Source organism: Eurosta solidaginis, chromosome 1 (assembly GCF_040869045.1).
Source record: "Eurosta solidaginis isolate ZX-2024a chromosome 1, ASM4086904v1, whole genome shotgun sequence".
Taxonomy (NCBI): Eukaryota; Metazoa; Arthropoda; class Insecta; order Diptera; family Tephritidae; genus Eurosta; species Eurosta solidaginis.
This window is the reverse complement of record NC_090319.1, coordinates 50,791,181-50,808,526: the sequence shown is the minus strand read 5'-3', so window position 1 is coordinate 50,808,526 and position 17,346 is coordinate 50,791,181. Positions and strand designations below refer to the sequence as shown.

Genomic DNA, 17,346 nt, shown 5'->3' with positions numbered 1-17,346 from the left:
CGAGCACACTCATCCCCTATACCTTCTGCGACATGCAACCACTCAATTTTGCTGGCTCCAACAAAATTCGTTCCTCTGTCACTGCGTATGCGAACTGGAACACCCCTGCGATTAACAAAGTTTCGTAGACACAAAATTACAGCATCGGTCGACAAGTCCTTGGCAATCTCTAAGTGTATAGCTCTTATTGTTAGGCAAGTAAATAATGCTACCCACCTCTTCTCACGACGTCGACCAATTGAGACCATGACTGGTCCGAAGTAGTCAAGACCGGTGTACGTGAATGGCCTTACGTAAGGTTCAAGTCGATCAGCTGGCAATTGACCCATTAGCGAAGGTCTCGGTATAGCTGCTGAATTCGTGCAAAACTGGCATTCCTTTTTTACGGATTTTAAAAGAGTTCCGACGTTCGGTATCCAGTATTTAGCCCGAATCGCACATATAATGGCGCCTGTATTATGATGGTAAAAAATTTCGTGAAAGTGGCGAACAATAAGTCGCGACATTGGATGTTCCTTCGGCAACAATACTGGTCTCCGTGTAGATAATGGTAAACACTGGGCATTGTCAATACGACCTCCAAGCCTTACTAATCCCTTGTCGTCTAGTACGGGAGTTAACTTAAACAACGGACTTTGCTTTGAAAGTTGGAGCCCCTCCTGCAATGATTTTATCTCGTCGCTGAACATTGTTTTCTGAATCAGCCGAACCAAAAATACCTCTGTTTCGTAGATTTCATTCCCAGATATTTTCAGTTGTACCTTGCAAAGCTTCGTATTTCTTTTCATTAGCGCAAGGAATTTTACCATGGCGTATCGTACCCAGGTCATAACTTTTAAAAATTTATAAAAATTTGAAAATTATGTAAAGGGTATAACATTGACTTCCATACTGATTGAATATAGCTGCTTTGCCTTCTTTTCTGCATCGTTGTTGTTGTTAGAAATATCTGGAAATGATGGCCATTGCTCTTCGGTTTCCTTTAAGAATGCGGGTCCATTCAACCATCTGGAGTGTACTGAGAACGTATTACACGACTGCGGCCTCGTTGCTTCATCAGCAGGATTTAGGGACCCGGGGACCCATCTCCATTGAGTAATACCAGATGTATGGAGGATCTCCGAAATTCGGTTACTAACAAATTGCTTGTATTGACGAGCATCTGACCGAATCCACTGAATCACAGTTTTCGAGTCTGACCAGTAGGTCACTGATTTTGGTTTTACTGTGTGACCTTCAATTATTATCCGGCTTAACCTCGTCCCCAAAACAGCAGCTTGAAGTTCCAGTCGTGGTATGGACATGGGTTTTAAAGGGCTACAGCGAGATTTTGCTAAAACAAAAGCAACGGTGGTCTCGTCAGTATGCAATATACGAAAGTAAGCAACAGCGGCATATGCTAACTCGCTAGCGTCCACAAATATGTGTAACTGGACATTGGCAGAAGGATCTTTAAGATACTGACTGTAACATCTAGGGGTATTAAATGACCTAAGGTTTCTTAAGGATTTGTACCACTCGTACCATTTATCGTAAACGTCATCAGGAATTGCATCATGCCAGCCTATATTGATGTGCCACAGCCTCTGCAATAAGATCTTTGGAACCAAAGTCAAGTTAGCAACTAGCCCGATTGGGTCAAAAATTGACATACTAAAACTCAGCAACTCTGCCTTTGTAGGTCGTCGACTGCCTTCCAGAACGGCCTTCGGTACTCTAGCGAAAGTCAAATTGAAGAAAAAAACATCGCCCTTAGCTTCCCAATGCATACCCAATACCTTCTCGCTAGATAATTCAGGTTTAGAAGCTCAGTAGAATTGGAAACGAATCCTCTGAGCTCAAACCCTCCTCGTCCATGAATTTCTATAACTTTCTTTGTCACGATTATGGCTTCCTCAACATCGGAAAAGCTATCTACAAAATCGTCAACGTAGTGCCGGTTGACAATCGATTCAACAGCTCTTGGAAACGCGTTTCCGAACTTTGATGCATTTAAGTTTTTCACAAATTGAGCAGAACACGGTGAACAGATGGAGCCGAAAATCATGGCCTTCATGACGTATATATCAGGCTCCCTTGATATATCTCCATCACGCCAGAGAAACCGCTGTGAATTTACGTCTTCATCGCGTATATTAATACGGTGAAACATCTCCTTTATGTCCCCACAAATGGCTACCTTCCCTTCACGAAATTTGAATAAAATCGTCTGTAAAGATTTCGGCTGAAACTCCTCAGGACCCTTCATAAGCGTCGAATTCAAAGAAATATTGTCAACGGTACTGGCAGCATCGAAAACAAGCCTTGGCTTATTGCCTTTATTTAAATTGTATACTGCGAAATGCGGCAAGTACCATACGCGCTCGTCTGACAAATTCGCTTCATAACTTTTAATTTTCCTTGCATAACCTTTCTCTACGTATTCTTCTATTTTCTTTTTGTGCCAGTTTCCGTATTCTTTATCCAAGAGCATTTGACGCTCTACCGTTTGAAGTCGTTTTAGCGCAGCATTATAACTATCTGGGAAAGTAACCGCATCTTTTTTCCACAATAAGCCTGTCTCATACCTATCATTGACAAATCTGGTTGTATTACTTAAAATGTTTTCAGCTCTAATATCGTCAGCTGACTTTATGAGGGGCAAATCAGTCTCAAACTTCTCGAAAGCAAGATAATCGGCGACTTGTTTTTGAAGCTCATCCATAGCAGTATCTACATGTACGTGACAAATGGTTGCTGAATCAGAACAATTCTCATCAGACCCAAACAAAACCCAACCTAACTTCGTCTCGTGAACAGTGAAACCTTCATTAAAATTTACGACTTGTAAAGGGCGTATCAAATTAGTACGCGGAACTCCTATCAAAATTTTCGGGGTCGCATTAGTATAACTCTGTATTGGTATTTCGTTTAACTGCGCATTCTGCTTCTTAAATATATTCGCTTCCAAAGTCTGCGGGGGCAACAACAACTTCCTAACAGTACGCACACCTTTCATAAGAAACTTTACATTATCTCTGTAAGTACTGGCAATTTCTAAATTTACAAGTCTAGAAATTTCATTAGTCGACTTGTTGTCGAACCATTTCAGGCGTAGTAATTCTTTTTTACCTGTAACCCCAATTTCATTTGCTACTTCTTCTTCCAACAACGTAACTTTAGCACCTTCATCAATAAAGGCTATTACTTCTATACAACCCTTTGGACCATGTAATTTAACTGGAAGGAATTTTAATAAAGTTTTATTTTGTATGTTTCCATATCCGCTTTTCGAACTCATTGACGATTCTCGAAAAGATTGACAGGAGCTGACAGTAGCTATAGGCGTTTCGGTTATCGCAGAGCTGCCATTAGTGGCATTTTGATTTGTCTGATTGTGCAGTAATTTGTTGTGATACTTCTGACAAGACGAAATGTTACACACACGACGACGCGAACAGTTATACATACTATGGCCCGGATACAGGCAGCCAAAACAAAGCTTGTTTGCTTTTACAATTTCCCATCGTTTTTCACAATCAACATCTTTAAACTCTTGGCATTGATGTAGCTTATGGTTGTCTTTGCAAAACAGGCACTTAAAATTTTCTTCGGATATTGCAAGTACGGTATTTGCTGACTTATTCAATTTTCTTGTCAGCTGTTCTGGGCTGTCAGATAATTTGTTTACTTCAGTGGCCATTACAATATACAAAGAAACTTGCTGTAACCATAAACTAAAGTCGCGAATTGTAGGGTACGGTGTATTTATTGTAAATTTGTGACGCGCCCATTCTTCGCGCTTATATAATGGCAACTTGCCCACCAATTCATCGAGTAGACTTGGGTTTGTAAGGTGCGGAACAGCTCCAGCATTTTCCAAAAATGCAACTAAATTGGTTACCATGGAACTGAAGTTGGCGATTTCGTTGATTCTTCCAGCGGTGATGGGTGGAAATAACCTTGCTTTAGCGAGCTGACTGCGTATGAGTACTTCTGGTCGTCCAAAATGGAACTCCAACGATGACATGACTGCATCCACGCTTGATGGATGTATTAATAATGATTCAACTTTGTTGCGGGCATCTCCTTTCAGTGCTTTTTGTAGCCGTAATAAATTTTCCACGTTTGTATATGAATATAAATGCGTTGTCTCTTTATAAGCTACAGCAAACATAGGCCACTCCTCAGGCAAACCAGAAAACTGTGGCAAATCTTGAATTTTTCGCATGAAAGGCTGGCTATATGGTTGAATACACGTTTGGGCATTGTTTCGTATTGGCGACGAAATCGGTACATGATTAGCACCAGTAGAATTGACATAGATCGATTTTGTGTTTGGTAAAAGGGGAGTGGAATAGTTTCCAATGGTATGACCTACTTGAGTTGCAATGGTTTCCATGCTGCTATCTGGCTGTGGATTCGTATTCATAGCACAGATAGGCATTGTTTGATGATTGCGGGGTGAAAATGTGTCGACGTAAGTAATAGGATTCGAGTTAGTACAGTAAGGAGTGCTAAAAAAACTTGTATGTGGTATGTGAGGTATGGCAAAATTGGCGGCGGTAGATGTACATGCATTAAAAAAACTTGTATGTGCTATGTGGGGTATAGCAAAGTTAGCGGCGGTAGATATACATGCATTCATCGATGAGGCAAGTGTAGCATCAGAGTTGGCAAGTAACTCTAGTTTTGCTTCATCTGCATGGCTGGCGGCGGTTGTCGATGCAAGTGTGTTTTTGAGACATAACCTCTCTTTTTCGGAGGCTTCTAAAGAAAGTTGTAACTTACGTATTTGCTGTTGAAGTTCTGCGAGTTTAGCTTCATTGGCGATCATTGTACGTTCATTTTCATCCTCACTGGACGATTCTTCCCTTGAATTTGACATCTTTGAAATCGATGTACCCTTTAAATTTCTCCTTCTAAAGTTGTAGCGTGTCATGCATATATGTAAAGTGGCGGATTAGTACAGCAGATTGTGGAATAAATATTAAAATGTTATTACGCCGGCAAATAATAAAATGCACGAATATACTAAAAACTCGTTTATTCACATGGCAGCAATTTTCGATTACAAATTTTGATTTTGGAGTTTTAATATCTATAAAATCATATTTTATAGTACATAAATGGTATTATTGAAATTAATTCACTTACTTATTCGTGCTTCCTCGGTATTCGTTCGTGAAAGAGTGAAGCCAAAGGAAGCCGTTGAAATTAAATTGAAATAAAATACAGAGTTGCATAGGAATGCAGTAAAACAGATATGAAAGTATGAAATTCTTAAGCTAAGGCTGCTAGTCCACGACATCGGCTAAAATAAATACAGTTGATGAGACCTTCGCAAACTTTAAAAATGTCTGAAAATCTTTAACAGATTTACATAATCTGAAGGGACAGCCGCTTGGCAGCACGGAACAACAAAAGCACCCTTCGAGGGACTAACGTTTCTGAGTACAGAACATCAAGGAAAGTGGCATTTTTCGAGACAGGAACTGCATTTTGCAGATGGCGCAAACTTATATATTCTATACTGGTAAACAGTACGCATGGTTACGGGGACTGTGAGTCTATTATGCTGTCCTTATCATGTGCTGGAAATAGGTGCAGGTGCTGGTGCGTGGCATAAGCTGCGTAGATAGTTATGATGGGGACGGCCGTGTTACCTGCAAGTGGGGTCGACAGATGCTGGCATTTGGCTCAGAACAGCCAGTTCGGTTCTCTTTTGCACGTGACGCACTAACAGGAGTGTTACCGTCTTAAATAAATTATTTTGCAGCTGACGCAGCAAAACCAATTTTTCTTCTGTTGCAGTATTCGTCAAGGGTATGCTTTCTTCTAGTCTTCCGACCAAATATTTGCTCAGTTTCCTTTCAGTAGTTACACAGTTTTAACTATTTCATTTCATTATAGTTTAAAAGCCCGTGACTGCCAGACTTTAGTCATTTTATAAAAGTTGAAATTTCGTCAGTGCATACTTCCAACTGAAGCAGGATCGTTGGTCTATTATAAAACTTGAGTCATGGTGGCTTTAACAGATACCGTGCAAAAATTTTTCAGAAAAATAGGCCTTTCTTTCGTCATTTTATAAAGACTGATTTTCATATATGGCCTTCGTCAAGATATAAGAAGCCACTAACCTTATTGCCAGACACTTTTTGTAATGCAAAACTGTACTTTTTCATAATATGAAATCTGAAAGTTTTTTACGGGCAAACAACATTTCAAAAACCTTTTTTTAAAGACTTTGTATTCAAATTTCAGTATAAAATTGCTTCGGTGTTCTTTGAAGTTTAGAAGGATTAAAGGTGTCTGGCTAATCAAAGCCACTTTGGAAAGTGTCTGGTAATGAGGCTAGAGCCTTCTTATATCGTGACGAAGACCATATATGAAAATCAGTCTTTATAAAATGGCGAAAGAAAGGTCAATTTTTCTGCAAAATTTTTGCACGACTCTTACTCTATTACAATATCATGTTCTTTGCTGTTATTTTAAGTCTGCGTAAAAAAATAGGCCACCAAAGATCCTCGACTCAATTGAAGGGAGTTTGAGCACCAAAATACTTAAGATAAAGTTTCATTATTTCGGTTACCCTTTGCAGCGGTTCAGCTTAACTCAAAGGCTTTCCAAGTTCTTTTGCTTAAATACTTAGGAAATAATAGGCGTGAGTTTGAGCTTCCGTATGCATTGGAAGAAGAAAGTTTTGTTTATTGATTCTTTGTGAACAATATCTTTGCTAAGGGATCTTCGTTGCGCCAGTTGATCTAGTTCTCCCATTCATGCTATAGATTCAGTGGAGAGATACTGGCAAAAGTTCGAGTTTTTAAGCAGTGCCAAGGTCCCTGGAACTATTTTGAAAATTCCTATAGAAAAAAGCTTGCAATAGAGTGTAATCTGGTATCAGGTTAGGTTAGGTTAAGAGGGCCCAGAAATCTGAGCCTTTTTCTTTGAAACCCCGGACAACAGCAGAGAAAGTGGTAGATCGACTCCTCTTCCTCCGCATCCTTCTTCTGCAGAGGAAGCTTGTTGGTATTCGCCACCGTTGGAGCATTGGTGCGAAAGCACAATGACCTGGGATGACATCCATAATTACACTCAGCGTGGATTTGTTCAGTTTGAGAAAGAAGCTGGTGCCTTTGCTATCCAGACATGGCCATAAGGACCTTAAGACTTTACAGTTAACCCTTTTGTTCCATAGCAAGTCCGTTGCCCTGTTCTCATATTCCTCGATTCTCCCCAGGAGAAAACTCAGCGGTGGTCGGGAGGAACTGTCCATCTCACTTTTGCCCAAATCGGACCCTTTCCTAGCCATCTCATCTGCGAGCTCATTCCCTTTAATACCGCTGTGCCCAGGAACCCAGCAAAGTGAGACATTGAGATGGCTTACAGAAGCCGGCGAGGCTCCACACCTCCGCACGATATCCGATTTTATCATGTTGAACTCTAATTCCCTTAAGGCGGCTTGGCTGTGAACAAAAATTGCTACGTCGGTGTCGGAGACCATACCATATTGGAGCAGCTTTGCTGCTCTGTCTATGGCATAGAACTAGGCCTGGATTTCACTCCATGGAATGATTGACTTAACTGTAGATGTGTTATGTACATCCCAGCTCCAGTTGCCTTTTCCATTTTCGAGCCGTCGGTGTAGATTGTAATGACGCTGCCATTTTGTAGGCTTTTTTGCCATTTCTCCCTTGAAGGATATCATATGTTCTGAACCTGGAAGTCCAAAAACCGCTGTGATGTGGCCGGTTTTAGATGTTAGGTCGGTTATTATTCCGTTTAATTGTCCCTTCGCATCGTCCAGAATCGTCGCGTATCCGGATACTCTTAATCGTAGAGCTCCTCTTGCGGCGAATCCCTGCACGAAGACTTATAGAGGCATCATGCCGGTCCTTGTATCCTCCCAATCCTCTTTTGATTACTCGTTTTGTTTATCTGGAATCAAACTATTTAATTCTTTCACCTCTCACATTTGTTTAAAATATTTGTATAAAATGACATTGAAATATTTTGATCTTGTTTTCCAATTCTCTTCCTTTTACACTTTTACATAACAAAATGAACAGATGGGCACGCTCGCCGGCAACATTAGCATCAAGAAGGCACATCAAGAGTTTCCATCAGACATTTTCCTCAACTTCGAAGCACTCGATGTTCAGGTTTTAGTTCAAGAATCTGCCGAAAAAGCAAAGACTATGACACTCCTCGAATATATAAAGTCGCCTCCAAGCAAAGTTATAATTACTGCATTTGAGTTGAAAGCATATCCTAAAGAAAATTATGTTTATCACTCCTATAAGGTAAGTATAAGCACCGTTTTAACTCCTTAAAACAAAATACCAATACTAACCCTAATCATTATTTACATAGATTACACCACGTGCACAAAATGCTCACGCTTATGTCAATGCCGCCATCTTGATGGAGATGAACGCCGCAAAACCGGGCTTAGTAAAGTCCGCACGCATTTGTTTTGGTGGCATCAATCCAGACTTTGTGCACGCAAAATCTACGGAATCGGTTTTAACTGGCCAAAATTTATTTGATAAAGAAATTATAGCTAAAATATTTCAAACACTTAATCAGGAAATATTGCCCAATGATATGTTACCAGATACCGCACCCACATATCGAAAGAACTTGGCATGTAGTCTCTTCTACAAAACTCTACTTAAATTAGCGCCAGCAGAAAAGGTGAGAGCTGAATATAAAAGTGGTGCAGACATTTTGAGTCGTACGCTATCGTCGGGCTTACAAACTTTTGAGACGAATAAGAAAAACTATCCCATTACCGAACCGGTAGAGAAAGTCGAAGGTGAGTTTTTTGTATTCAGTTTTCTCTTCAAATGTTCTCGGTGTCATAATTCGAGTATCAATGTCAAAAATAGGAAGATGGAGCAATGTACATACCTTAAGAACTTCTTAAATTACCGCCTCCGTTTAAAATTAGCTTTTCTAGACTGATGACCCCATAAAAACAGAAAGTATTTAAAGCGCTGACAAAATCTTTAAAAATACCAACTTTTCACTACGAGAAGGTCTTTTAGTTGCAAAATGAGAATGTTATTTCGAATATGATTTATCTTGGCCTGAATTTACCGGAGATCGAAGTACTTTCAGCTAGTTTTTGCAAGTATGGAAAGCATACCGGTTTATTTGGATACCCATCTGAACTACTATTACTCATTGATCTGTCAAAACTGCAAACAACAAGGTTATATGAACCTTACACAACCCAATGATTTCTATAGAAATCTCGCTTACCTGTAAAAAATAGTGCCCGGATAGTGCTTGTTAAGCTGAATCGTAGCTCATCTATGTGGGACCAGATTTCAGGTGGCTCGCTCTGTGCGATCCGCTTCATTCAAGATGTCTGCCTGACAATTACATTACTACGGTCCGTAACTAAAACTATTGTCATCTTGCAAACGAAGTAAGGCACTCGTAGGCAACCGCTTACCGCACCCAGTCTTCCTCGTCTTTTTTCTGCTAAACTATTCAAGAGAATGTAAAATACTCATATCGCAGTACCTTGGGATAGCAAGCCATCCCTCGGGACTATCTCGGCAATTTTCACTTGAGAGAAAATCCTGCGGCTAATCTCACCTCCAACGACGCAATATCCGTAAACCAGTTATTTGGTGCACTGCGGAATTTGAATCCTTCCCCCATTTATTTTTCGAAGGACGTAACAATCACGACTGACTGAGGTAAATTTTAAGTTTCCGAAGTCAGAGAGCCCATATCACAAATTACGAAGCATGATCAAAGCCAAAAGTCGTTGCAGTTTTCCTCGAAATGCCACCGTGTGTTTGCTCGTCAAATTATTCCGAGATAAGGTGGGTGTTGCTCTCAGAATGCAGTTGATAACAAACAACCCCGTCCATTTTGCGTTTTCTGAAGAGTGTCGTCTTGTCTACCATATCATATTGCCCTTAGCAGGTGATCCCAGCATTAAGAATAACCGGGACCTCCCTAGCCTCGTTCTTAGTATTAAGCTTCCACAACAATTTCTAGTATAGTACCATTCGCGTGCTAGGTTTGACGGCCATTCCACAAGTATCGGCCCTTTATAACTAGAAATTTACCTCTGATCACGATCTCATGACTTGAAGGTCCACCAGAAGCTCGTTTATTATGCGAACTTAAAGATGATGGGATATGGCACTCCCTTTTGTTGTGGCTCTGCACATTTATCTTCAGTCTTTTCCGTAATCCCACCGAATGTGTGCTCAGCATTACATTCAGAGCTCAGGTGGATGTGGTTCTCATAATGCTGCTAATACCAATCAACTCTGTCCGTTGTTCATATCCCGTACGTTTTACCACACACGTCCGCTTGACTACCATTACCACGATCCTTCGCGAGAGTTCATAGCCTTAATGGCAACTGTGACCTTCCGAGTCCAGTGTTGAAATTCCACGATAGCTTCCAGGATATTATTATTTGCTTGGTAGGTTTGACGGCCAATCAAAAAATCTCAGCCTACATATTCACCATGTACAGATAGCCCCAGAGAAAATGGTACAGAGTGTCCAAAAATACCCCTGACCATGATTTACAAATCACATGCTGGAAAAATACTCTTCTTCCATTTTGAGATTCACCATAAACTCGTTTATCCTCAGACCCAAAGTACCTTTTGGCGTTAGCTCTCACACTTTTATCTAGTTTTGATCCCACTCCACTCTGCTGCGGTAACACTGTTGCACAGAAGCTTATTGTTGAATTTAACCAGGTCTCATCCACTCCTAACCTTACCAGATCACCTGCATGCCGTAATATATTCCAACATTTAGGCCACAAAATATCACATTGTGATATTCTATAAGACTATTATTACTGTAGCACTATTCTTTACTGTAGCAGGTAACATTGATCGAATGGCGTTTTGGGATCCGCATTTTAGGCTATCCCTTTTTCTGAATATCAGATTAGCTAGCCCTCCATTTAGTGCGGGTATTTACTTAACAGATGGTGAATACAGCTTTTATGACTCGTCTAACCCCTTCATGCATCGTTTTGAGCCTAACTCCCTCGCCTGTCCTATAGTAAATTTCATCTTCACAAAGCTCTGGCGTTGAGTTTAAGTATGTACCTATAGACTACTTTTGGCTTCCAAATTCTGTTTTTTGGAGATAGGTTCGGTAGGTTTAACCAGGTTTTTGTTGAACTGCGTGGTTGTTGCAACTCTTCCTGTAGAATAATCACTAAAATGTATGCATGACCAGATAGGTTTGATAGGCTTTGCACCAGTCTCGACTTAACCATCTGAATCGAATGCCCTGATAAATATTCGAATCTCTAATAAAGGGCCCCCTGGTATCCAATAACCACTATGTTTCTATTTTTCCATAAACCGATTGGCTTCTATGATCTTCAGTTGCGAAAGAAGATAACCAACAAAAGAATATATTACACTTACCTTATTAGTAGCTCTCTGACCTACGACCAAAGTAGATAAGAATTTTTGTGTAAAAGCTTGGTTTAACGTCGCTTATTAAAGTCTGCCAATATTCAAGATTCACTTGACTGCTTCGATGCATCTCTGGATCGAACGCCTATCGCATGCTCGAATACGCTTATTCATGCATGTGTGCGAGAAGCTTTTGTTATTTTGGTCTTACGTTGACCTTGGGTGGCAGCGGCGTTTATTTACAAGTACCTATCATATCAGAAGATCTCACTCTATATTCTGAACTTGCTAAAAATATGCTTAGTCCACGCTGATTGAGTTCAGAGAGCCACGATAGATGGAAAAGTTAACTTCTTCGTCACAGCTTGGTTTAACGCCTCATTGAACTGTGAGCAGCTTTTGTTATCTTGTGCTTACGTTATACTTGTTGTTGTAGCAGCATTTATTTACTAGTCGTCGGACTAAGAGTTGTATAAACACTACGGACTCATTTAGTCTATGTGAGGTCCTCATGGACCGGCCAGTTCAATCTGGTTACATTCCCCAAACTTTTTTTTTATATTTCCCTTGCCGTTATCATTTCTTCCTCTTTTTAGCTGCTATGCCTAAAAGTATATATCTACAGACCCATATATCTTCTATTTGCAGCACTAATCCAATGTTCCGGCGAAGCTACCTACATGAACGATACTCTCACCACTTCCGATGCGGTATACTGCGCCTTCGCAAATGCCACTCGAGTTGGCGCACACATCGAACAGATTGATCCCTCCGAGGCGTTGGCAATGCCTGAAGTCGTAGCATTCTATACAGCCAAAGACATACCAGGCACCAATAATTTTGGTGATGCAGCATTTCGTTATGAAGTCGAAGAAATATTTTGTAGTGGAGACGTACTGTACTACGATCAACCTTTGGGAATGGTTGTGGCTCTCACCAGTGACATTGCCAATCGGGCAGCTGCAAAGGTGAAAGTAATATACACTAATCGTCCAGCGCTTACCAAACAGATCCTACCCACAATGGCGCACGTATTTGAAGCCAACGCATTGGAGGAACGTGTAGTAAAAAGCGCACATGCGAACTCGACACCCATAATACTAATAGATCAACCAGACATTTCAGCGAGAGGTGTTTTCGAAATAGGCGGACAATATCATTTTACAATGGAACCACAAACTACAATAGCAGTACCATTTGAAGATGGTCTACAAGTTTGGAGTGCTACACAATGGATGGATCTGACACAGTGTGCAATAGCAAAAATGTTACAAATCAAAGCAAAAGATGTACAATTGAAAGTACGCCGCTTAGGTGGTGGATATGGCGCGAAGATTTCACGTGGCAATCAAGTGGCTTGTGCTGCTTCGCTAGCAGCCTACAAACTTAATCGACCCGCGCGTTTCGTACAAACTATCGAATCAATGATGAATTCAAATGGCAAACGTTGGGGCTGTCGTTCAGATTATGAATTTCATATAAAAAATAATGGAAAAATTATTAGTCTTACAAACACATTTTATGAGGATGCAGGCTGTACCTTAAATGAGAATCCTGTGGATGATCTTGCACCGATAACGGCCAAAAATTGTTATGCTCTCAATGACTCGAACTCAAAGATAACTGGGCAAGCTGTTAAAACTGACGCTCCCAGCTCAGCATGGTGTCGCGCCCCTGGCTCGGTTGAAGGTATAGCAATGATTGAGAATATAATGGAACATATAGCATTTGAAGCTAATCTCGATCCAGCTGATGTGCGCGCGATTAATATTAAGGATGGAAATAAAATGGCTGAATTGCTACCGAGGTTTTTAAAGTCGACTGAATACCGCGAGAGACGTAAGGAAATTGATGCTTTTAATGAGAAGAATCGTTGGATTAAGCGTGGCATTGGCTTAGCTATAATGGAATACCCAATTAATTTTGTGGGTCAATTTCCGGCCACAGTTGCAATATATCATGTGGATGGTACGGTAGTTGTTACACATGGTGGCATCGAGATGGGACAAGGTAAGTTTGTGAGTAGTCTTATATTAATATAAGAAATGGAATAGTTTGAATTCGGGGAAGTTTGAACGTAGGGATGTTTAAAAGTGCGGTCCCAGACCCCAAGGGATAAGGTGTCCTATGCCCCCCTTTCAATTATCTTCGAGGGGTCAATCCCTTCACCAATGGTATTCAGTCTCTTGTGCCTATAAATTGAGATTAATTTTGGCAAGTTGTGAAAAGGCACCCCCCCCTCTCTCTCCCCTTTCCATCTACTCCGTCTGTCCCAGAACTCGTTTCCGTATATCGTTAAAACTCTGCATTTGTCTGGCCTAAGCTTAAACAATCTCCACCCTAAATTACTTCAGAACCATTACGTTATCGTTTCGGAGCTGTAACCTAATAATTTCGGAATTGTTTTCGGGATAATTTCGTGATTATTTTCAAATGATTTCGATCATCTGTGGACTAATTTATCATATTGTTGGGACAATTTCAGGATCAGTATGATATTATATTCAGGCTCATTTCACAACAATCTCCGAATTTTTTCCGTTTCACTTTCGGACTTTGCTCGGATAACTTTGGGACTATTTTCGGGATCGTTTCGTGGCTATTTTGTGATGATTTTAGGATCATTTCGGGAACTTTTTCGGACTATAGACGGATCACCTCGGAACTAATTAGGCATCATTGCGTGTGGAGAGCAGCTCGGAAATTAGTCGGCATCATCTGTTGTTGTTGTTGTTGTTGTAGCGAAAAGGCGACTCCACGAAAGTCTTGGGAAGTGTTATCGATATTGATGGTCCTTCGCCGAATGCAGATCCATTTCGTTCTAAATTAATATTCAGAAATAATATCTACATAAATAATTATTCCGAAATAATTTCTAAATTATTCTCCCGAAATAAAATCCAAATAAGATTTTGGAATAAATTTCAAATCATATTCAGGTTATTTTGGGAATCATTTTAGGGCGACTATTTTCGGTACTCTTTCGTGGTCATTTCGGGACCAGCTAGAGTTCATTTCGGCGTTATGTTCAAAGCACTCCGGAACTGTCTCCGAATTTATTTTACATTATTTTCAAAAACATTTCGGGACTCTCTTCTGATAATCGCGATCTTTTGGAAATAGCTTCAGTACCATCGACAGATAAGTACTAGCTTATTTTCGTGTCATTTTGGTATTACTATTGCTTCGGAATTTTTTTTTAGGATAATTCGGGATATTTTAGAAATAATTTTTTGGTATTCCGGGACTATTTTGAAACCATTTTTAGGTGATTTGGAGACAGTCAGCAGTACATTCCTAGATTCCTATTTCAGGACCAGTTAGATATCATTGCGGGATAATTTGCAAATAATTCCCGGACTACCTCCAAATTACTTTGGTATTACTTTCGAGATCGTTTCAGGATCATTCAGTATATTTTAGACCTCATTTCTTGATTACTTCTGGATCATTCCGAACCCATTTTGAGGTTATTTCGGGACCAGTTAGACATCATTTTGGCAAATAATTTCAGGAATATCACTTTACTTACTTTAGCATCACTTTTGAAATCATTTTTGAGTCAATTAGACATGATTTCGGAAAAATTTTGAGTTCATAATGGTACTCTATACGGATTATTTCGGAAGGTTTTACCAGCATTAACGAACTATTTAAAAATAACTGTGGGATGCTTTTGGATTGGATTTCGGGACCAGTTACAAATCCTGTCAGCTTTATTTGCAAATTATTCCGAGACTATCTTCAAATTACTTGAGCATCATTTGCAAGACCATTTCGGAGTTTTTTTGAAATAGAATCGGCAAAATTTCGGGATCATTTCGGTACTATCTACGGATTATTTTGGATTATTTCACCAAGATTCTTTCAGGATAATTTCGGAATCATTCTGAGGTCATTTCTGGACTACCAACAGATAATTTCGATACAATTTCGAGATTCCTTGGTACTCTTTTCGGATAACTTCTAGGATGGTTTCAAGATCATTTCGTGGCTGTTTCGAAGATCACATCGAGACTCTAGGTAATATTCGTAGATTGGAACCATCGCATAACCCTTTCCTGCTCAATATCTACGATTCCTATAAAGAAACCATTGTATTTTAGCAGTCTTCCACGCAAACTAGACAATGTTCTCTACTTTGAGGGATAACTTCTAATCTTCTCCTTTGAAAAAGGAGGCAAAAGTGTTCGTTTTTCAGGAAGCAAGAGAATACTTTCAAAGGGATAGTACTGATAATATGGCTCTCCGAAAGCTGGATGGCTATTTGGTCAGCAAAGATGACATCGATTCTGGTGAGGTAATTAAAAGACTAGTCAACACGTATCTATTTATCTTTCTAGCCAATAATAATAGGTCAAGATTGTATTCGTTTGGTTGGAGCTCTGTGACATCAGTGCATACTGAGAGTCTGAGAGAGATTGAGGATTGTCTAACCAAAAACCTTGAATAAATATCTTCTCTCTTTTTCATTACAGGTATGAACACAAAAATCGCTCAAGTTGCCGCCTACACTCTCGGAATACCGTTATCGTTTGTGAAAATCGAATCCAGCGATACGATCAACGGCGCTAATTCATTTGTTACCGGTGGTTCATTGGGTAGTGAGAGTGTTTGTTTTGCTGTACGTAAGGCATGCAATATGATCAATGAACGTTTGAAACCTGTTAAAGAAGCGCTGGGTACAAATGCCAGCTGGGAGAAAATTGTGCAAGGTGCATGGGGTAAAAATATAAATATGATCGTTAGTGAGCATTACAAAGCGGGTGATATGCAAAGTTACAGCGTTTTTGGCTTAGGTTTAACCGAAATCGAATTGGACATTTTAACTGGCAATCATTTAATTAAGCGTGTCGATATATTGGAAGATGCTGGTGAAAGCCTTAGTCCCAGTGTAGATATTGGTCAAGTTGAAGGTGCATTTGTGATGCTTTTGGGTTATTGGTTAACCGAGCAGCTGGTGTATGATCGTCAAAATGGTCAACTTTTAACAAATCGTACATGGAATTATAAACCACCGGGTGCTAAGGATATACCAATTGATTTCCGTATTGAATTATTGCAAAAGAATCCCAATTCAGGTGGCTTTATGCGTTCAAAAGCTACCGGTGAGCCTCCTGCTTGTTTGGCTGTGAGTTCCATATTCGCTATACAACAAGCTCTGCAGTCTGCGCGCAAGGATGCTGGCTTGAAACGTGAATGGGTTCGCCTAGGTGCTCCAACGACACCGGAGACAATTGTTTTGAATGCTGGTACAGATACGACGACATTTTCATTGGAATAATATATGTAAATTTTGTAAATATGTATGTGCATTTTATATCTAAAAAAAAGTTATAAACACAAGTAGATACCTAATAAAAATGTTGAAACTAGACACATTTAGGATGAATTCTTTTTAGAGCTCACTCGCCTTGAGTTAGCTCTCCTTGGTCGCTTTAAGGCGTGATAGCACGACTTCGCTAGAAATGAGTCCAAGTGGTGCCCTATACTTTTATCTATTTTGTAGTATATGTGAAAACTTTTGCAACGCTTTTCATCTCCCTCTATCAGTCTTCTACTTTTACATACTCACTTTTTCTGACTTTCATCCGCTGCCTCCTTTGCACCCTCTGAAATATATACATTTGTTTTCCTCCTTCTCGGTATTTTCTCTTCAATTTTGTCTTCGTTTTTCCCTTCTTCGCTCTCTTCTTCTTCGCCGTACCACGCATCTACTCTTCATTGCCTCGCCATTATTCCTTTCCTCAAACTCTAATTTGTTCTCCTTTTCATACTTTTTCTGCCTATTCTTCTGAACATACCTTGGAAGCCACGGCGACTTGTATTGTCCAGGATGTTGTGCCTGACAATCAGGGCCGATAAGTCCGTCTACAATAGGAGTTCAGATGGGTACTTCACGTCGGCATCTAACCAGGAGGAAATTCTCAAAATGCGATCAGCAACC

The 17,346-nt window shown here is 40.1% G+C and overlaps 2 protein-coding genes across 2 annotated transcripts in view; one reads left to right on the top strand and one right to left on the bottom strand.

Moving 5' to 3' along the window:
* Positions 1–4,993, bottom strand: part of LOC137238591 (uncharacterized) — a 28,749-nt gene extending 23,756 nt beyond the window's left edge. The window contains exon 1 of the mRNA XM_067763765.1: positions 3,112–4,993. Within this exon, the coding sequence (XP_067619866.1) occupies positions 3,112–4,921 (1,810 nt within the window). The 5' untranslated portion in view covers positions 4,922–4,993. The remainder of the gene's footprint in view (positions 1–3,111) is intronic.
* The window catches only part of LOC137253097 (uncharacterized), a 47,905-nt gene extending 31,129 nt beyond the window's left edge, over positions 1–16,776 (top strand). Inside the window, exons 5-8 of the mRNA XM_067789464.1 lie at positions 8,049–8,282; positions 8,353–8,797; positions 12,048–13,409; positions 15,878–16,776. Coding sequence (XP_067645565.1) covers positions 8,049–8,282; positions 8,353–8,797; positions 12,048–13,409; positions 15,878–16,683 — 2,847 coding nt within the window. The 3' untranslated portion in view covers positions 16,684–16,776. The remainder of the gene's footprint in view (positions 1–8,048; positions 8,283–8,352; positions 8,798–12,047; positions 13,410–15,877) is intronic.
* Positions 16,777–17,346: the final 570 nt, after the last annotated feature.